Below are 22,176 nucleotides of genomic sequence, written 5' to 3'. Positions count from 1 at the left end.
TTTGGGCTCAGCCGCCATGACTGCGCAGCGTGGATCATGCACATGGGCGGTCTCGGCAATCGCAAGCCGTCAATGCTGATGGGTGAAATTCTCACTTTGATGGACGGTCATCAGCCCTGCCTCCTGTTTGAACACGACTTTCTGGAGCAGATGCCGGATGAGAATTTTGATGACCCCTTGCAGCTAGCGGAGCGTGAGGACGAGCTCGATGCCTTGGAATGCCCAGCGACCAGGCCCTGTATCCACCGGGGGTTCTGATGTGCAGCCACTCGCTCGCTCGGTCGATCGAAGCACCGCCCTGGACAGCTACAGCTCATCCTGGATTTTGTGTTCATTTATTTGGACGACATCCTTGTTGCCAGTGGCTCTCGCCAGGAGCACTGTGCGCACCTCCGGTTGCTCTGCCTGCAGCTCAGCGAGCACGGCCTGGCCATCAATCTGGACAAATGTTGGTTCGGCCTCAGTTCCATCGATTTCCTTGGTCATCGCGTGACCCAGCAAGCTGTGGTCCCGCTCCCGGACAAGGTGGAGGCTATTCGCCAGTTCCCACGGCCTTCCACGGTGCGGGGGCTCCAGGAGTTCCTGGTATGGTGACTTTCTACCATCGGTTCGTGCCCGTGGCGGCTCGGATCATGCGGCCGTTGTTTCAGTTCCTGGCCGGCCAGCAGCGGGAACGATGGTGCGAAGGAGGCGTTGGCACGGGCGATGATGCTGATCCATCTGTGGGCTGATGACCCGACCGACTCGGACTCTGCTGCAGGTGGCGTGCTGGAGCAGTTATTCAATGGACACTGGCGGCCCCTGGCCTTTTTCACCCGGCAGCTCAACTCAGCCGAGCGGAAGTACAGCGCCTTTGACCGGGAGCGTTGCCTGGCGGTGAGACACTTTCGCTATTTCCTGGAGAGCCGGGACTTTACTGCCATTACCGATCAAAAGCCCCTCACCTTTGCTTTCCCCGGTCCTCTTGGCAGCAGCATCAATTGGCGTGTGTCTCGGAGTTCACTACCAGCATTCGCCACATTGAGGACAAGAGTAACCGGGTCCTGCCCCGCCATCGGTGCCGTCCTTTATGTGGCCCCAGGGATCGACTATTCCACGTTGGCGGCTGCTCTGCTATTTCCCGCGGATGTGCCATTTGGTCCTCCTGGTACCTGGGTCCTGTGCGATGTGTCCACAGCCACGACCCATCGTCCCTGCTGCCGAGTGCTGTCGGGTGTTCGATGTCATCCACGGGTTGGCTCACCCTTCCATCCGGGAGCCGATTGCGTTGGTGGCGGCCCGGCTCACGTGGCATGACTTGCGTAAGCAGGTTGGTCACTGGGCCTGGGCGTGCATTCCGTGCCAGACGTCTAAGATTCAGCGTCACGTCCAGGCGCCCGTACAGGATTTTGCCGTGCCTCACCGGCGGTTCGATCACATTCATGTGGATATCGTGGGTCCGCTGCCCCCGTCCCGGGTATCATTCATCTCCTAACTGTGGTGGATCGTTTCACGCGGTGGCCAGAGGCTGTCCCGTTGGCTGATACCTCTGCTGTGACGTGTGCTCGTGCCCACGCTGCCCACTGGATCGCCCATTTTGGTGTGCCGGTGGACATTTCGTCAGCCTGGGGGGGCTCAGTTCACCTCTGAGTTGTGGTTGGCGATTGCCTGCCTGTTGGGGGTTCATACAATGGCCTATCATCCGCAGTCCAATGGTTTGGTGGAGCCGTTTCACCGTCATCTCAAGGTCGCTCTGAAGGCACAGTTCACGGGCCCCAGAGTGGATGGACGAGTTACCATGGGTTTTGCTGGGGATTCGGGCTGTCCTCAAGGAGGACTTGGCTTCTTCCTCTGCGGAGTTGGCGTGTGGTGCTCCGCTTACGGTTCCGGGGGATTTGGTTCTGGCGGCTCGTGGTCTGCAGGAACCACTCTCAACTGTGTTGGTTCATTTGCGGGAGAAGGTGGGAGCGCAATGCTCCTGTTCCGACGTCTCCCACATTCCGCCTGCTCTCCAGGACTGTCTGCATGTGTTCCTGCGTCGTGGCGCTCACAGGTCACCGCTGCAGCGGCCGTACGAGGGGCCTTTCCGGGTGCTGCAGAATGGACTTACGACTTTTGTTTTGGACATGGGGGAACTGGTGTGACACTGTGTCAGTGGCTCGCCTTAAGCCGGCCCATTTGGACAATGGGCAGCCTGGTCCGCAGTCCCGGCAGCTCCCGCCTTCGCCTGTGCCGGTTGTGTCCCCTGAGGAGGGCGATGTGTGTACAAGGTTCGGCTGCCTCGTTCATCTGCCAGTTCATTTTCGTGCCTCCGGTTCTGAGGGGGGAATTGTGGCGCCACCTGGTGGTTAAGCCACTTACTGAGCGAACCCTCGGCACTAGGGCTGGGAGGATCATGTGACTGTGTTTGGCGGGAAGAAGACGTCACGGGGTTGTGTGGTAGTTAGTCAGAATTCTGGGAGAACCCTCACCAGATGCGTGTGTGCTGTTCACTGTATTACTTAATAAAGATCACTTTTGATTCACAACGCGTGGCTCGCTATAGTCTTTTAAATGTTGTTATAGTCCTTGCCTCAACTACCTCCAGCAGCTCGTTCCATACACCCACCACCCTCTGTGAGAAAACGTTGCCCCTCAGGTTCCTATTAAATCTTTCTCCTCTCACCTTGCCTGTGTCCTCTGGTTCTTGACTCCCCTACTCTGGGTAAAAGACCCCCAGATCTATTCCTCTCTTGAGCGGGAGGGGAGTTGACCGGGCGGGGGGGGGAAAGGGAGGATGAGGGGGAGGGGGAGGATGAGGGGGAGGGGGAGGATGAGGGGGGTGGGAGGTTAAGGGGGAGGGGGAGGATGGGGGGGAGAGGGAGGATGAGGGGGAGGGGAGTTGACCGGGCTGGGGGAGGGGGAGGATGAGGGGGAGGGGAGTTGACCGGGCTGGGGGAGAGGGAGGATGAGGGGGAGGGGAGTTGACCGGGCTGGGGGAGAGGGAGGATGAGGGGGAGGGGAGTTGACCGGGCTGGGGGAGAGGGAGGATGAGGGGGAGGGGAGTTGACCGGGCAGGGGGAGGGGGAGGATGAGGGGGAGGGGGATTTGGATGGGTGGGGGGAGTCACTTTACCTTCAGCAGCATCTCCAGACGGGTGGGCCCCAGCCCAGCCACCACGCACAGGTCCAGCAGCCGGTGACTGTGCCGCTGGGGTTTGCCGTCACCCCCCACCAGCTCACTCGCCTCTGACATCCTATGGAAGGTCTGGGCAGCAGCTAGCCGGGAGAAAGGCAGCCAGTCAGTTGCCCCGAAACATCCCACCGTGCGACACCATTCCAAACATGCCGTGCCAAACTTGCCGACCATCTCAGAGCTGCCTGTACATCTGGCTCCAGAGCCATTTGATACTGTTGACTGACAACTCCCTCATAGAACACAGTACAACACAGGAACAGGCCCTTCGGCCCATAATGTCCGTGCTGAACATGATGCAAAGACCAGATCGTATCTGCCTGCGTCCACATCTCTCCATTCCCTGCACATCCATGTGCATACCCACCAGTCTCTGAAACTCCTCTAATGCATCTGCCTCCACCACCACCCCATGGCTGTGCACTCCAGACCCCCACCACTCTGAGTAAAAGCTTCCCCCTCACATCTCCTTTAAACATTGTCCCTGTCACTTTAAAGCTTTGTCCCCCAGTCTTTGACATTTCCACCCTGGGACAAAGGTTCCGATCTATATCTCCCAAAGTCAGGTCTCCTCTCAACCTCTGCGGTTCCTGAGAAACAATCTCAGGCCATCCTGTGGCTGCTACCCTCTAATGCAGGCAGCATTCTGGTAAACCTCTCCAGCCTCTCAAGACCACCAGTCCTCAGCTTGTGGCCAATCCCACTGATGCTCCCATCCAACAAACACAATAATACACCTCCTTCTGATGAGGGAACCAAGATCAGCGGTCTGATAAAGGGTCCCAAGCCAAAGGTAACCGACCCACATTCTCCAGGGATGTTGCCTGATGCTACCAGGGAACAAAGTCCTAACTCAGTCAGAGTCAGTGGGAGAGTCTAGGACCAGGGGACACAGCTTCAAAGTAAAAGGAAGTGACGGAGGTGATGAGGTGGAATTTCTTTAGCCAGAGGTCTGATAGGAGCAGAATTAGGCTATTTGGCCCATCAAGTATACATCGTCATTCAATCATGGCTGATCTATCTCTCCCTCCTTCTCCCCGTTCTCCTGCCTTCTCCAAATAACCCCTGACACCCCTAATCAAGAATCTATCTATCTCTGCTTTAAAAATATCCTCTGAGGTGGTCTCCTCAGCCTTCTGTGGCAAAGAATTCCACAGATTCAACACCCTGACTGAAGAAATTCCTGCTCATCTCCTTCCTAAAGGAAAGTCCTTTAATTCTGAGGCTATGACCTTTGGTCCTAGACTCTCCCACTAGTGGAAACATCCTCTCCACATCCACTCTATCCAAGCCTTTCAATATTCTGTATGTTTCAATGAGGCCCCCCCCTCATTCTTCTAAACTCCAGCGAGTACAGGCCCAGTGCCGACAAACTCTCATCATAGCTTAACGTACTCATTCCTAGGATCATTCTTGTAAACCTCCTCTGGACCCTGCCCAGGGCCAGCACATCTTTCCTCAGATATGGTGTCCAAAATTGCCCACAATGTTCCAAATGTGGCCTGACCAGCGCCTTATAGAGCCTCAACATTACATCCCTGTTTTTGTATTCAAGCCCTCGCGAAATAAATGCTAGCATTGAGTTTGCGTTCCTTATTACCAATTCGACTTGCAGATTTACTTTTTGGGAATCCTGCACCAGCACTCCAAAGTCTCTCCCAATGAGCAGAGGGTGGTGAATCTGTGGAATTATTTGCCATAGACGGCTGTGGAGGCCATGTCAGTGGGTATGTTTAAAGCAGAGATTGCCAGGTTATTGATTAGTAAGGTTGTCAGGGGTAGGAAGGAACTGCAGATGCTGGTTTAAACTGAAGATAGACACAAGATGCTGGAGTAACTCAGCAGGTCAGACAGCATCTCTGGAGAGAAGAAATGGGTGACATTACGGGTCGAGACCCTTCTTCAGACTGAAGAAGGGTCTTGGGGTGGGAGACTGCAACCTTCACGTGGTCCGCCCTGTTTCGACTAATGCAATCAACCCGACGTGCACAATCAAACAAGATCAAATAGAACAAGCTGACCTCAACTTTAGGCTGTGCACGCCATACGCAAGAAGAAGAATGGTCTCGACCCGAAACATCACCCATTCCTTCTCTCCAGAGGTGCTGCTGATTTACTCCAGCATTTTGTGTCTATCAAGGGTGTCAGGGGCTATGGGGAGAAGGCAGGAGAATGGAGTTGAGAGGAAAATAGTTCAGCCATGATTGAATGGTGGAATAAACGTAATGGGCCGAATGGCCTAATTCTGCTCCTAGAACTTATAAACTAAACAACACTCTCAGGTTATTGAGAGAAGGCAGGAGAATGTGGTTGAGAGGGAAAAATAGATCGAAAGGTGGAGCAGACTCGATGGGCCGAATTCTGCCTCCATTTCTTATGATCTTGCTCAGGCACTTTGTGTTTCTTCTCAACCAAAACAAAAAAGCTTTTCACTGTAGCTCAGTACAAGGGCTAGGCGTTCCCCGGCTGGGTCTGTGCAGCTCACTAACCTGTTCCACCAGGGGTCCATTGTCTACCATCCACGGTGAAGTGAGATGCCATGCTGCCCTCCAGCTCGAGGCCAGTGAGAGGAGACGAGGGAGATCCCAGTGATAAATGTCCAGCCCCCACCCAACTGAGTGAGACCCTTTGTCCCCTCCCCTGGACGTAGGCTGCTAGAATAGTCACTGAGGCAGATCTCAGGAAGCCCTCGTTACAGCGGCATGGTGGGGAACAGCTGGTAGCGGCTCTGGGGGCTGGGGACAGGGGACACGGCGTGGAGAAACAAAATCAAAGCGTGCGGAGACACTGTCAGCGATCAACAGGGGAAATGATGCAGGAAACAGGAAGCATAGCTTATGTGAAGTGGGGAAATGTGTCACACACTCAACATCACCGCCTTTGACTAACGCCAGGGAGGTGGCGAGATATCGGCAAGCGATGGGAGTGATTTTCCCGTTGCCTGATGAGGAGAGACCTGCGGTCACTACCGAGGTCTGGCCTTGTACCTGGAGTCATGAACTATTGCCTCCCCTCCCCATCAACATGTACATCACAGGTACACAAAATTGCTGGGGAAACTCAGCGGGTGCAGCAGCATCTATGGAGCGAAGGAAATAGGCGACGTTTCGGGCCGAAACCCTTCTTCAGACTGATGGGGGGTGGGGAGGGGGGGGAGAAAGAAGGAAAAGGGGAGGAGGAGGAGGAGCCTGAGGGCGGGCGGATGGGAGGGTGGGAGGAGACAGCTAGAGGGTTAAGGAAGGGGAGGAGACAGCAAGGGCTAGCAAAATTGGGAGAATTCAATGTTAATGCCATACGGACGCAAGGTCCCCAGACGGAATATGAGGTGCTATTCCTCCAATTTCCGCTGTTGCTCACTCTGGCAATGGAGGAGACCCAGGACAGAGAGGTCGGATTGGGAATGGGAGGGGGAGTTGAAGTGCTGAGCCACCAGGAGTTCAGGTAGGTTATTGCGGACTGAGCGGAGGTGTTCGGCGCAACATCTACATCACGCTGCCTCGGAAAAGGAACCAACATCATCATGGACCCTCACATCCAGCACATTCACTCTTCCCCCCTCTCCCCGCCATCAGGCAGAAGATACAAAGGCATGTCAGCATGTACCACTAGATTCATGAACAGCTTCCAACCCGCTGGTATCACACTACAGAACGGCCCGCCCTCCCTCAAGCTGCGATGTATTTCATATTCATAGCAGCAGAAATAGGCCGTCGAGTCTACTCCATTCAATCATGGCCGATCTTTCTTTCCCTCACAACCCCATTCTCCTGCCTTCTCCTCATAACTCCTGACACTCTTACTAGTCAAGAATCTGTCAATCTCCACCTTTAAAAATATCCATTGACAGCCTCCGCAGCAATGAATTCCACAGATTCACCACCCTCTGACTAAAGAAATTCCTCCTCATCTCCTTTCTAAAGGCACGTCCATTTATTCTGAGGCGGTGCCGTCTGGTCCTAGACAGTCCCACTAATGGAAACATCCTCTCCACATCCACTCTACCCAAGCCTTTCACTATTCGGTAAGTTTCAATGAAACTTCATCCTCCTAAACTCCAGTGTGTACAAGACCAGTGCCGGCACACGCTCATCATATGGTAAAGCAATTATTCTTGTGTAGTCCCGATCTTCCAACCTATCCCATTGCAGGATGTCTAGAGAACGTGAATAGATGACATATTGAGTGTCCCGACCCGAAATGTCACCTATCCATGTTCTCCAGAGATGTTGCCTGACCCGCTGAGTTACTCCAGCATTCTGTGTCTGTTTTTAGACAAGGTTGTACAAGGTGATGGGGTCTCATGCCTCGTTTGTTGTAACGTGTTTGTTGTAGACTTTGCGGTAATCATTTAATTTGCAAACCTGCCTCTGTGCCCGTTCACTGTGTGGCCCGTACACTGTGTGGCCCGTACACTGTGTGGCCCCTACACTGTGTGGCCCGTACACTGTGTGGCCCGACACTGTGTGGCCCGTACACTGTGTGGCCCGTATACTGTGTGGCCCCTACACTGTGTGGCCCGTACACTGTGTGGCCCGTACACTGTGCCCGTACACTGTGTGGCCCGTACACTGTGCCCGTACACTGTGTGGCCCGTACACTGTGTGGCCCGTACACTGTGTGGCCCGACACTGTGTGGCCCGTACACTGTGTGGCCCGTACACTGTGCCCGTACACTGTGTGGCCCGTACACTGTGTGGCCCCTACACTGTGTGGCCCCTACACTGTGCCCGTACACTGTGTGCCCGTACACTGTGTGGCCCGTTCACTGTGTGGCCCGTACACTGTGTGGCCCGTTCACTGTGTGGCCCGTTCACTGTGTGGCCCGTACACTGTGTGGCCCGTTCACTGTGTGGCCCGTTCACTGTGTGGCCCGTTCACTGTGTGGCCCGTTCACTGTGTGGCCCGTTCACTGTGTGGCCCGTACACTGTGTGGCCCGTTCACTGTGTGGCCCGTTCACTGTGTGGCCCGTTCACTGTGTGGCCCGTACACTGTGTGGCCCCTACACTGTGCCCCTACACTGTGCCCGTACACTGTGTGCCCCGTACACTGTGCCCGTACACTGTGTGCCCCGTACACTGTGTGGCCCGTTCACTGTGTGGCCCGTACACTGTGTGGCCCCTACACTGTGTGGCCCCTACACTGTGTGCCCCTACACTGTGTGGCCCGTACACTGTGTGGCCCGTACACTGTGTGGCCCGTACACTGTGTGGCCCGTACACTGTGTACCCGTACACTGTGTGGCCCGTACACTGTGTGGCCCGTACACTGTGTGCCCCGTACACTGTGTGGCCCCTACACTGTGTACCCGTACACTGTGTGGCCCCTACACTGTGTGGCCCGTTCACTGTGTGGCCCGTACACTGTGTGGCCTGTTCACTGTGTGGCCCGTACACTGTGTGGCCCGTACACTGTGTGGCCCGTACACTGTGTGGCCCGTTCACTGTGTGGCCCGTACACTGTGTGCCCGTACACTGTGTGGCCCGTACACTGTGTGGCCCCTACACTGTGTGGCCCGTACACTGTGTGGCCCGTTCACTGTGTGGCCCGTTCACTGTGTGGCCCGTTCACTGTGTGGCCCGTACACTGTGTGGCCCGTACACTGTGTGGCCCGTACACTGTGCCCGTACACTGTGTGGCCCCTACACTGTGCCCCTACACTGTGCCCGTACACTGTGTGCCCCGTACACTGTGTGGCCCGTACACTGTGTGGCCCGTACACTGTGTGGCCCGTACACTGTGTGGCCCGTTCACTGTGTGGCCCGTTCACTGTGTGGCCCGTACACTGTGTGGCCCGTTCACTGTGTGGCCCGTACACTGTGTGGCCCGTACACTGTGTGGCCCGTACACTGTGTGGCCCGTACACTGTGTACCCGTACACTGTGTGGCCCCTACACTGTGTGGCCCGTTCACTGTGTGGCCCGTACACTGTGTGGCCTGTTCACTGTGTGGCCCGTACACTGTGTGGCCCGTACACTGTGTGCCCGTACACTGTGTGCCCGTACACTGTGTGCCCGTACACTGTGTGGCCCGTACACTGTGTGCCCGTACACTGTGTGCCCCGTACACTGTGTGGCCCGTACACTGTGTGGCCCGGTCACTGTGTGGCCCGTACAGTGTGTGGCCCGGTCACTGTGTGGCCCGGTCACTGTGTGGCCCGTACACTGTGTGGCCCGTACACTGTGTGGCCCCTACACTGTGCCCCTACACTGTGTGCCCCTACACTGTGCCCGTACACTGTGTGCCCCGTACACTGTGTGGCCCGTACACTGTGTGGCCCCTACACTGTGTGGCCCGTTCACTGTGTGGCCCGTACAATGTGTGGCCTGTTCACTGTGTGGCCCGTACACTGTGCCCGTACACTGTGTGCCCGTACACTGTGTGCCCGTACACTGTGTGGCCCGTACACTGTGTGGCCCCTACACTGTGTGGCCCGTACACTGTGTGGCCCGTACACTGTGTGGCCCGTACACTGTGTGGCCCCTACACTGTGTGCCCGTACACTGTGTGGCCCGTACACTGTGTGTGCCCGTACACTGTGTGCCCGTACACTGTGTGGCCCGTACACTGTGTGGCCCGTACACTGTGTGGCCCGTACACTGTGTGGCCCGGTCACTGTGTGGCCCGTACACTGTGTGGCCCGTACACTGTGTGGCCCGTACACTGTGTGGCCCGTACACTGTGTGGCCCGGTCACTGTGTGGCCCGTACACTGTGTGGCCCGTACACTGTGTGGCCCCTACACTGTGTGGCCCCTACACTGTGTGGCCCGTACACTGTGTGGCCCCTACACTGTGTGGCCCGTACACTGTGTGGCCCGTACACTGTGTGGCCCGGTCACTGTGTGGCCCGTACACTGTGTGGCCCGTACACTGTGTGGCCCGGTCACTGTGTGGCCCGTACACTGTGTGGCCCCTACACTGTGTGGCCCGTACACTGTGTGGCCCCTACATTGTGTGGCCCGTACACTGTGCCCGTACACTGTGTGGCCCGTACACTGTGTGGCCCGTACATTGTGTGGCCCGTACACTGTGTGGCCCGGTCACTGTGTGGCCCGTACACTGTGTGGCCCGGTCACTGTGTGGCCCAGTCACTGTGTGGCCCCTACACTGTGTGGCCCCTACACTGTGTGGCCCGTACACTGTGTGGCCCGTACACTGTCTGGCCCGTACACTGTGTGGCCCCTACACTGTGTGGCCCGTATACTGTGTGGCCCGTACACTGTGTGGCCCGTACACTGTGTGGCCCGTACACTGTCTGGCCCGTACACTGTGTGGCCCGTTCACTGTGTGGCCCGTACACTGTGTGGCCCGTACACTGTGTGGCCCCTACACTGTATGCCCGTACACTGTGTGGCCCCTACACTGTGTGGCCCGTACACTGTCTGGCCCGTACACTGTGTGGCCCGTACACTGTGTGGCCCGTACACTGTGTGGCCAGGTCACTGTGTGGCCCGTACACTGTGTGGCCCATTCACTGTGTGGCCCGTACACTGTGTGGCCCTACACTGTGCCCGTACACTGTGTGGCCCGTACACTGTGTGGCCCGTACACTGTGTGGCCCGTACACTGTGTGCCCCGTACACTGTGTGGCCCCTACACTGTGTACCCGTACACTGTGTGGCCCGTACACTGTGTGGCCCGTTCACTGTGTGGCCCGTACACTGTGTGGCCCGTTCACTGTGTGGCCCGTACACTGTGTGGCCCGTACACTGTGTACCCGTACACTGTGTGGCCCCTACACTGTGTGGCCCGTTCACTGTGTGGCCCGTACACTGTGTGGCCTGTTCACTGTGTGGCCCGTACACTGTGTGGCCCGTACACTGTGTGCCCGTACACTGTGTGCCCGTACACTGTGTGCCCGTACACTGTGTGCCCCGTACACTGTGTGGCCCCTACACTGTGTGCCCCGTACACTGTGTGGCCCGTACACTGTGTGCCCGTACACTGTGTGCCCCGTACACTGTGTGGCCCCTACACTGTGTGGCCCGTACACTGTGTGGCCCGGTCACTGTGTGGCCCGTACACTGTGTGGCCCGGTCACTGTGTGGCCCGGTCACTGTGTGGCCCGTACACTGTGTGGCCCGTACACTGTGTGGCCCCTACACTGTGCCCCTACACTGTGTGCCCCTACACTGTGCCCGTACACTGTGTGCCCCGTACACTGTGTGGCCCGTACACTGTGTGGCCCGTACACTGTGTGGCCCGTACACTGTGCCCGTACACTGTGTGGCCCGTACACTGTGTGCCCCGTACACTGTGTGCCCCGTACACTGTGTGCCCCGTACACTGTGTGGCCCGTACACTGTGTGGCCCGTACACTGTGTGGCCCGTACACTGTGTGGCCCCTACACTGTGTGGCCCCTACACTGTGTGGCCCGTTCACTGTGTGGCCCGTACACTGTGTGGCCTGTTCACTGTGTGGCCCGTACACTGTGCCCGTACACTGTGTGCCCGTACACTGTGTGCCCGTACACTGTGTGGCCCGTACACTGTGTGGCCCCTACACTGTGTGGCCCCTACACTGTGTGGCCCGTACACTGTGCCCGTACACAGTGTGGCCCGTACACTGTGTGGCCCGTACACTGTGTGGCCCGGTCACTGTGTGGCCCGTACACTGTGTGGCCCGTACACTGTGTGGCCCCTACACTGTGTGGCCCGTACACTGTGTGGCCCGTACACTGTGTGGCCCGTACACTGTGTGGCCCGTACACTGTGTGGCCCGTACACTGTGTGGCCCGTACACTGTGTGGCCCTACACTGTGCCCGTACACTGTGTGGCCCGTACACTGTGTGGCCCGTACACTGTGTGGCCCCTACACTGTGTGGCCCGTACACTGTGTGGCCCGTACACTGTGTGGCCCGTACACTGTGCCCGTACACTGTGTGGCCCGTACACTGTGCCCGTACACTGTGTGGCCCGTACACTGTGTGCCCGTACACTGTGTGGCCCCTACACTGTGTGGCCCGTACACTGTGTGGCCCCTACACTGTGTGGCCCGTACACTGTGTGGCCCTACACTGTGCCCGTACACTGTGTGGCCCGTACACTGTGTGGCCCGTACACTGTGTGGCCCCTACACTGTGTGGCCCCTGCACTGTGTGGCCCCTACACTGTGTGGCCCGTACACTGTGTGGCCCGTACACTGTGTGGCTCGTACACTGTGTGGCCCCTACACTGTGCCCGTACACTGTGTGGCTCGTACACTGTGTGGCCCGTACACTGTGTGGCCCGTACACTGTGTGGCCCCTACACTGTGTGGCCCGTACACTGTGTGGCCCGTACACTGTGTGGCCCGGTCACTGTGTGGCCCCTACACTGTGTGGCCCGTATACTGTGTGGCCCGTACACTGTGTGGCCCGTACACTGTGTGGCCCGTACACTGTGTGGCCCGTACACTGTGTGGCCCGTACACTGTGTGGCCCGTACACTGTGTGGCCCGTACACTGTGTGGCCCGTACATTGTGTGGCCCGGTCACTGTGTGGCCCCTACACTGTGTGGCCCGTACACTGTGCCCGTACACTGTGTGGCCCGTACACTGTGTGGCCCCTACACTGTGTGGCCCGTACACTGTGTGGCCCGTACACTGTGTGGCCCGTTCACTGTGTGGCCCGTACACTGTGTGGCCCGTTTCCCAACACACTCCGGCTAGCTCACATCTCAGAACATCAGGGGTCACATGATGCGGCCCCAACTAAACCACCATCTATCCGCATACAACACTCAATCTCATTTCTTAGAAGAGGAAGCAGTACAGCACAGAAACATGCACTTTGGCCCACAATGTCCATGCACAACTTGAAGCCACGTTAAACTAATCTCCTCTGCCTGAACCTGCTCCATATCCCTGTGCCTATCTAAAAGCCTCTCTCTGCCACCACCACCACCCACGCAGCACGTTCCAGCTTGCCCCTACACATCTACTTTAGACCTTGCCCCTCTCACCTAGTATATGATATTTCAAATTCTGGGAAAAGGGTTCTATGTCCACCCTATATATGTTTCTCTTATTTTACGTACTTTTATCAGGTCTCCCCTCAGCCTCCGGCGCTCCACGTTTCTCTACCTTCCGCCTGTTGCTAATGCCCGCTGACCCAGGCAGCGTTCCAGTATTCCTCCTCTGCACCCTCACAAAAGCCTCCACATCCTTCCTGTAATGGAGCAACCAGAACTGCAGCGTACTTCCTCAAAGACTCTGAAATAGAAGTTTTAATTAACCCGTGAGAAACACAAGGGAACGCAGATGCTGGGATCTTGAGCAAAACACTCAGTCACGGCTGATCTATCTCTCCCTCTCAACCCCATTCTCCTGCCTTACCCCCAAAATCTTTGGCACACTTACTAATCAATAACCTGTCAATCTCTGCTTTAAAACTACCCAATAACTTGGCCTCCATTGCTGTCTGTAGCAATGAATCCCACAGATTCACCATCCTCTGACTAAAGACATTCCTCCCCGTCTCCTTTCTAAAGGTACATCCTTTTATTCTGAGGTTGTGCCCTCTGGTGCCCTCTGGTGCCACTCTCTCACTAGTGGAAACATCCTCTCCATATCCACTCTATCCAGGCCAGTGTACAGTTTAGTTTATTGTCACGTGTACAAAGATACATGATAAGGGAATAACGTTTAGTGCAAGGTAAAGCCAGCAAAGTCAAGGTTTATTCATTTGCTTTTTACCAAAAAATAATTTTAATTGACTATTTACCAAAAATACACACAAAAATATAAACAAACTCACCACCATAATACAAAATCTTATAGAAACATATAAAATTATAAAGGGACTGGACAAGCTAGATGCAGGAAAAATGTTCCCAATGTTGGGCGAGTCCAGAACCAGGGGCCACAGTCTTAGAATAAAGGGGAGGTCATTTAAGACTGAGGTGAGAAAAAACTTTTTCACCCAGAGAGTTGTGAATTTATGGAATTCCCTGCCACAGGGGGCAGTGGAGGCCAAGTCACTGGATGGATTTAAGAGAGAGTTAGATAGAGCTCTAGGGGCTAGTGGTGTCAAGGGATATGGGGATAAGGCAGGCACGGGTTATTGTTAGGGGACGATCAGCCATGATCACAATGCATGGCGGTGCTGGCTCGAAGGGCCAAATGGCCTCCTCCTGCACCTATTTTCTATGTTTCTAAAATAAACAAATATTCTTAAATATTTAATAACTATTTCCCCATCCTTATTGAGGATGACTTCCACCCCATGCAGTGCCCAGCGGTCCCAGAAATCCCCCAGTGTGCCCGTGGACAGCGCGTAGTCCCTCTCAAGTACCACCCGGGCGCGGACGTAACCCCAGAAAAGGGGCGGGCAGTCGGCTCGGGCAGAGCCCTCTTCCGCCTGGCGCCGTGACTCGCGGATGGCCAACTTGGCCAGGCCCAGGAGCAACCCAACCAGGACATCTTCAACCCTACCCTCTCCCCTACGCACAGGGTGTCCAAAGATGAGGATGGTGGGTGTGAAGTGCAGCCAGAAGGCAAGGAGCAGCCCCTTTAGGTATTGGAACAGGGGATGCAGCCTCACACATTCCATACACACGTGGAACACAGACTCGTCCAGCCCGCAACAGTGGCAGGAGGCTGGCGAGTCTGTGAACCGCGAGAGAAACGGGTTGCAGGGGGACTCCTCGGTGCAGTACCCTCCCCCCCAGCAAGGGACAGTCGAGAGTGAGGGACAGTCGAGAGTGAGGGGGCCAATTTTTATTGCTAAATATTTCTTTGATATTATTGACTCAAAAATGTCTTCATATATACGGCAGAATAAAATTCCCAGACTAAGTAAAACATACTTTCAGAACTCAAAAAAAGATGGTGGTTTGGCATTGCCGTACCTTAGATTCTACTATTGGGCAGTTAACGCCCGCTGTTTATCGTTTTGGACAAAACATTTAGAAGATACCCAATGCCCAGGATGGATAAATCTTGAACGTGATTCCATGCAAGGGCTATCATTGGCTTCTATTCTAGGTGCCTCGTTACCTTTCACAATTACGAGATTGAATAAATATACGACTAACCCAATAATAAGACACACTCTGAATATGGTTTCAATTTCGTAAGTTTTTTGGATTGAATGATATTATTTTATCGAGTCCTATCATATCTAATTTTTTCTTCCAACCTTCTAGTACTGATCAAGCCTTTCTGTTATGGAAGAGGAAGGGATTAGCAGTTTTTCATGACTTGTTTTCGGATGGTTGTTTTATCTTTTGAACAACTCTCCAATAAATATAATCTACCTAACTCACATTTCTTTAGATATTTACAAATTAGACATTTTTTGAGGGCTACACTACCCTCTTTTCCGTTACCACATCAAACCGAAATCTTGGAAAAAAAATTACATTTGAACCCTTCTCAGAAAGGTTTAATAACAACTATTTATGAGTTGATTTTGAAATTACAAATAGATACATTTTTATAAAATTAAGAATGACTGGGAAAGAGAACTTCAAATTTCTCTACCTATAGAGAAATGGGAGAGGATTCTTCAATTAGTTAATACTTCCTCAATGTGTGCAAGACTCGCTCTGATACAATTGGTTCACAGAGCTCATATGTCAAAAGATGTTAGCTCGTTTTTATGATGATATAAATCCTACCTGTGACAGATGTAACTCTGAAGCGGCCTCACTGACTCGTATGTTTTGGTCTTGCCAAACTTTGGAAAAATATTGGAAATAAATTGTTGATACTATTTCTGTAATTTTTACAACCTCATCCTATTACTGCAATTTCTGGGCTACCAATGTTAGATTCTACTCGTCTGTCCCGTTCCGCCCATCGGCTGATTGCTTTTACCACATTAATCGCCAGAAGATCTATTTTATTTAAATGGAAAGACTCTAATCCTCCGACCACACTCCATTGGTACTCTGAAATGATATCATGTTTAAATTTAGAAAAAATCAGGAGTGACATTGTTGAACCCTTGGTTAAATTTGATAAGACTTGGGGAAGTTTTATACAACATTTTCACACGATATAAATTGTCCCCTCGACAACTGTTAAAATAATTATTTTACCTTTATACGGTGGAACGGACTTGACGACAAACAAGGACTTAACCCAGATTCTGTTTTACTTTTTTTTAGTTTAGGGGGTTTTGTTTTACTCTTTTTTTCTCTTTTTTTCCTTTTTTTTCTTTTTATCTTTTGTTTTTATATGTACAAGTTTTCTTTTAAACACTTAACTATATTTACATAGAGACCGGGAGGTCTATATCCAATGTATATTTTGACACTGGACTCATATTTAGGTTATACATGTTATTAATGTAACCCTGATCCCTATGTTCCATATCACTGTTATGTTTATAATTATTTGTTTTTTTGTTGTTGTTTTGTTTTAGTTTTTGAAAAAAATTAATAAAAAGATTTTAAAAGAAAGAAAGTGAGGGGGCGTCGAGAGGGAGGGGCGTGGAGATCGAAGGGGAGGACCCGGCAGGGGGGGGTGTCTGCTGTCACGTGCTGGTGGCAGGCCTGGCATTGCTCCAGCCCAAACTCAACAAACCTGACCCCTGATCAGTTTTAATCCTGCATGCTGTATCAGTAAGGACAGGTAACAACACTTCATAAGTTCATAAGACATATGAGCAGAATTAGGCCATTCTCCCCATCAAGTTTATTCCACCATTCAATCATGGCTGGTCGATCATTCCCTCTGAACCCCATTCTCCTGCCCTAACTAATCAAGAATATGTTAATAGAAACATAGAAACATAGAAATTAGGTGCAGGAGTAGGCCATTCGGCCCTTCGAGCCTGCACCGCCATTCAATATGATCATGGCTGATCATCCAACTCAGTATCCTGTACCTGCCTTCTCTCCATACCCCCTGGTCCCTTTAGCCACAAGGGCCACATCTAACTTCCTCTTAAATATAGCCAATGAAATGGCCTCAACTACATTCTGTGGCAGAGAATTCCAGAGATTCACCACTCTCTGTGTAAAAAATGTTTTTCTCATCTCAGTCCTAAAAGATTTCCCCCTTATCCTTAAACTGTGACCCCTTGTTCTGGACTTCCCCAACATCGGGAACAATCTTCCTGCATCTAGCCTGTCCAACCCCTTAAGAATTTTGTAAGTTTCTATAATATAGAATCTCCCCCTCAATCTTCTAAATTCTAGCGAGTACAAGCCGAGTCTATCCAGTCTTTCTTCATATGAAAGTCCTGACATCCCAGGAATCAGTCTGGTGAACCTTCTCTGTACTCCCTCTATGGCAAGAATGTCGTTCCTCAGATTAGGAGACCAAAACTGTACGCAATACTCCAGGTGTGGTCTCACCAAGACCCTGTACAACTACATTAGAACCTCCCTGCTCCTATATTCAAATCCTTTTGCTATGAATGCTAACATACCATTTGCTTTCTTCACTGCCTGCTGCACCTGCATGCCTACTTTTAATGACTGGTGTACCATGACACCCAGGTCTTGTTGCATCTCCCCTTTTCCTAATCGGCCACCATTTAGATAATAATCTACCTTCCTGTTTTTGCCACCAAAGTGGATAACCTCACATTTATCCACATTATACTGCATCTGCCATGCATTTGCCCACTCACTAAGCCTATCCAAGTCATCTTGCAGCCTCCTAGCATCCTCCTCACAGCTAACACTGCCCCCCAGCTTCGTGTCATCCGCAAACTTGGAGATGTTGCATTCAATTCCCTCATCCAAATCATTAATATATATTGTAAATAGCTGGGGTCCCAGCACTGAGCCTTGCGGCACCCGGTAACTTGGCAACATCTTTAGGCTTGATGACCAAAATTGAACACAATATTCTAAATACAGTCTTGTACAACTGCACATGACCTCCCAACTTCTATACTTGATATTTCTATATAGAAGTATCAAGTTGTCAGATGTGGCCACCAGACTCTGGCAGGGTCCTGGGCATTCCATGGACACTGCTTACCTTTCACTGGCGTCTCTGTTCATTCAGCCAAGAATCCCAATGCCCTTCTTTCCAATGGCTGCCTTGACTTGTCCTGATCCTGACACCTTTGGGAAGGTCCATCAACCCAAGGACAAGGAGGTGCAGGAGGAGGTGTCCTAGAGCAGGAGGTCTCACTGTGGCTGCGACCATCAGCTCTCGCTCCCCCCACCCCATGAGGTCACGCCTGATGTCACCAAAGTCCAGCAGGCACAAATGGAAAGCTGACCAGCGATTGGCCGTGGGGTCACGGTGAGTGGATCTCTTCACCATCTCCTCTGAGACAACACTGGAGCTGAAGCAACTGAGGGCCATGTACCTCCAGCACAGGTTTAATGTGAGCAGAAAGATTTAATAGGAATCTGAAGGGCAACTTTTCTTACACAAAGCGTGGTGGGTGTATGGAATGAGCTGCCAGAGGAGGTAGTTGAGGCAGGTACTATAACAATGTTTAAAACGCATTCATGGATAGGACAGGATATGGGTCAACGCGGGCTGGTGAACTAGTTGGCCAGTGTGGGCAGGTTGGGCCAAAGGGCCTGTTTTCACACTGTATCACTCTATGATTAAGGCTGAGAACCCCACCAAGTCTCCCCTCTCCCCCCTCCTCTCCCTCCCCCCCCTCCTCTCCCTCCCCCCCCCCTCCTCTCCCCCCCCCCCTCCTCTCCCTCTCCCTCTCCCAAGCTGCTCTGTACCTGCTCCTGTACCCACTCTTGTACCCCCTGTACCCGCTCCAGACTCCCGTCCCCGTTCAAACACAGAGCTCTGTCGCCAGGGTTCCGTTGCCGGGGTAACAGTGCAGGCCCACTGTGTCACCAAGGGGAGGGATTTAAAGCCTCACCCTCACCCCTCACCCTCCCACTCATCACGCACCACCTCCCACCCCCTACCCCTCACCTCCCACTCCTCACACCCCATCATCCTCCACCCCCTCACCCCCCACCCCTGCATCCTTCATTCACCACCCTTCACCCCTCACCCTCCCATCCCCCACCCCACTCCCCCACCCTGCTCCCTCGCCAACCACTCCCACCCCTCCTGTCCCTCAGAACATGACCCCCCGGCCCAACCCTGCCCCATTCTATCATCCCCACCAGATTCAACAGTGGCGCAGCGGTAGAGTTGCTGCCTCACAGGGCCAGAGACCCAGGTTCCACCCTGACTACGGATGCTGTCTGCCTGTGACCGCATGGATTTTCTCCGGTTTCCTCCCACATTTTGAGTATAGGAGCAGGGAGGTTCTACTGCAGTTGTACCACTGCGGTGAGACCACACCTGGAGTATTGCGTACAGTTTTGGTCTCCAAATCTGAGAAAAGACATTCTTGCCATAGAGGGACTACAGAGAAGGTTCACCAGACTGATTTCTGGGATGTCAGGACTTTCATATGAAGAAAGACTGGATAGACTCGGCTTGTACTCGCTAGAATTTAGAAGATTGAGGGGGGATCTTATAGAAACTTACAAAATTCTTAAGGGGTTGGACAGGCTAGATGCAGGAAGATTGTTTCCGATGTTGGGGAAGTCCAGGACAAGGGGTCACAGCTTAAGGATAAGGGGGAAATCCTTTTGGACCGAGATGAGAAAAACATTTTTCACACAGAGAGTGGTGAATCTCTGGAATTCTCTGCCACAGAAGGTAGTTGAGGCCAGTTCATTGGCTATATTTAAGAGGGAGTTAGATGTGGCCCTTGTTTTGTCTTGTTTTAGTTACATTTTGGTTATTAGGTTATGTTATGTGTGGGGGTGGGGGGCTGAAACATGATTCTCTGTCTCTTCCTTCGGGGGAATGCGACTCTTTCTGTTGTATTCCCCCTTCTCTGCCTCTCACCTTCTCTGCCTCCAACTGCGACCGACCTCGAGGCTCCGTAAGCAGAGCCAGCCAGGACTTACAATGCGAGGCTGGCCGTCTTCGAGCTGCGGCGGCGTTCCAGTGGCAGCGGCACGACTCGGGGCTGAGACGGTGCTCCGGTGAGGACGGCACGACTCGGGCTGAGACGGTGCACCAGTGAGGGCGGCACGGCTCGGGGCTGAGACGGTGCACCAGTGAGGGCGGCACGACTCGGGCTGAGACGGTGCACCAGTGAGGGCGGCACGGCTCGGGGCTGAGACGGTGCACCAGTGAGGGCGGTACGACTCGGGCTGAGACGGTGCACCAGTGAGGGCGGCACGGCTCGGGGCTGAGACGGTGCACCAGTGAGGGCGGCACGACTCGGGCTGAGACGGTGCACCAGTGAGGGCGGCACGGCTCGGGGCTGAGACGGTGCACCAGTGAGGGCGGCACGACTCGGGCTGAGACGGTGCACCAGTGAGGGCGGCACGGCTCGGGGCTGAGACGGTGCACCAGTGAGGGCGGCACGACTCGGGCTGAGACGGTGCACCAGTGAGGGCGGCACGGCTCGGGGCTGAGACGGTGCACCAGTGAGGGCGGCACGACTCGGGCTGAGACGGTGCACCAGTGAGGGCGGCACGGCTCGGGGCTGAGACGGTGCACCAGTGAGGGCGGCACGACTCGGGCTGAGACGGTGCACCAGTGAGGGCGGCACGGCTCGGGGCTGAGACGGTGCACCAGTGAGGGCGGCACGACTCGGGCTGAGACGGTGCACCAGTGAGGGCGGCACGACTCGGGGCTGAGATGGCGCTCCGGTGAGGACGGCCCGGCTCGGGGCTGAGACGGTGCACCAGTGAGGGCGGCACGACTCGGGGTTGAGACGGCGCTCCGGTGGCTGAGGCGGCATTCTGGCGGCGGCGACCTGAATCCGGGGCTCGGCCGCGGGCCAGTGGACGACACCGTCGGGAGCTCGCAGGTCACAGGTCGGTGCCTGTTTTCTGGAGCTCCTGCGGCAACAGCTGTGTCCGCTGGACTGAAGGGCGGCAGCTTCGACCACCCCGGGCCGCGGAGCTTGAACCGGCCCGTTCGCGGAGCTCGGTTGAGCCGCGGGACTGACTACCATCGCCCGGTGGGGGAACAACATGTCGCCTCAGCGCAGAGGGAGAATGAGGAGGGAAGAGACAGTAACTTTAAGACTTTTGCCTCCATCACAGTGAGGAGGTGCCTGGTGAACTCACTGTGGTGGATGTTAATTTGTGTTTATTGTGTGTTTTGTTGTTTATTATTATATGTATGGCTGCAGGCAACCACATTTCCGACAAATTCAGACAAATAAAGGATCTAATCTAATCTAATCTAAAGGGATCAGGGGGTATGGAGAGAAGGCAGGTACAGGATACTGAGTTGGATGATCAGCCATGATCATATTGAATGGCAGTGCAGGCTCGAAGGGCCGAATGGCCTACTCCTGCACCTATTTTCTATGTTTCTATGTTTCTATTCCAAAGACGTAAAGGTTTGTAGGTTAATTGGCTTCTGTAAAATGTCCCTAGTGTGTTGGATAGAGCTAGTATATGGTGATTCTTGGTTTACACGGACTCGGTGGGCCGAATGGCCTGTTTCCACACTGTATCGCTAAAACTAAAGTTAAACTCAAACTAAACACGAGTGTCAATCTACACATGACAATAAACTAAACTAAACTATCCAACTAACCAGGGTGGGTGATGTGTCTGAGTTTGCACAGAGCTTCCTGCAGAGTCTGTGTGAATCATCAAAGTTCCAGCACACACAACTACTCTCTGATCACGGACAGCCAGGGTCAACTTAAAACAGGGTATCGCGTACAAGAGTCAGGAAGTCATGTTGCAGCTTTACAAAACCTTGATCAGACCCTGTTTGGAGTGTGGCGTGCAGTTCTGGTCACCACATCATGGGAAGGCAGTGGGGATGATGTAGAGGAGGTTTACCAGGATGCTAGCACAAGGAACTGCAGATGCTGGTTTGCAAAAAAGGACACAAAGTCAGGCAGCATCTCTGGAGGACATGGATAGGTGACGTTTTGGATCGGGACGCTTCTTGTGAAAAATAGAGTAGAGGTCTTTAGTTGTAAGGTTGGACAAACAGATTGCTTTCTCTGGAGCGCGGAGAAAAGGACACCCGGTTATAGTTTATAAAATGATGGGAAGCATAGATAGGGTAGACAGTCTGAACCTTTTGTCCAGGGAGGAAATGTCAAAAGCTTGAAGATGAG

The 22,176-nt window shown here is 53.7% G+C and overlaps 1 protein-coding gene across 1 annotated transcript in view; it reads right to left on the bottom strand.

The window, feature by feature from the left end:
• The window catches only part of LOC116986103 (DENN domain-containing protein 3-like), a 72,763-nt gene extending 59,448 nt beyond the window's left edge, over nucleotides 1-13,315 (bottom strand). Inside the window, exons 1-2 of the mRNA XM_033041272.1 lie at nucleotides 13,172-13,315; nucleotides 3,094-3,236 (exon numbers count right to left, since the gene is read on the bottom strand). Coding sequence (XP_032897163.1) covers nucleotides 3,094-3,213 — 120 coding nt within the window. The 5' untranslated portion in view covers nucleotides 3,214-3,236; nucleotides 13,172-13,315. The remainder of the gene's footprint in view (nucleotides 1-3,093; nucleotides 3,237-13,171) is intronic.
• Between the last annotated feature and the right edge of the window lie 8,861 nt (nucleotides 13,316-22,176).

This window comes from Amblyraja radiata, chromosome 23 (assembly GCF_010909765.2).
Source record: "Amblyraja radiata isolate CabotCenter1 chromosome 23, sAmbRad1.1.pri, whole genome shotgun sequence".
NCBI classification, from domain to species: domain Eukaryota; kingdom Metazoa; phylum Chordata; class Chondrichthyes; order Rajiformes; family Rajidae; genus Amblyraja; species Amblyraja radiata.
Note: the sequence above shows the minus strand (reverse complement) of the source record. Positions and strands in the feature narration are given on the sequence as shown.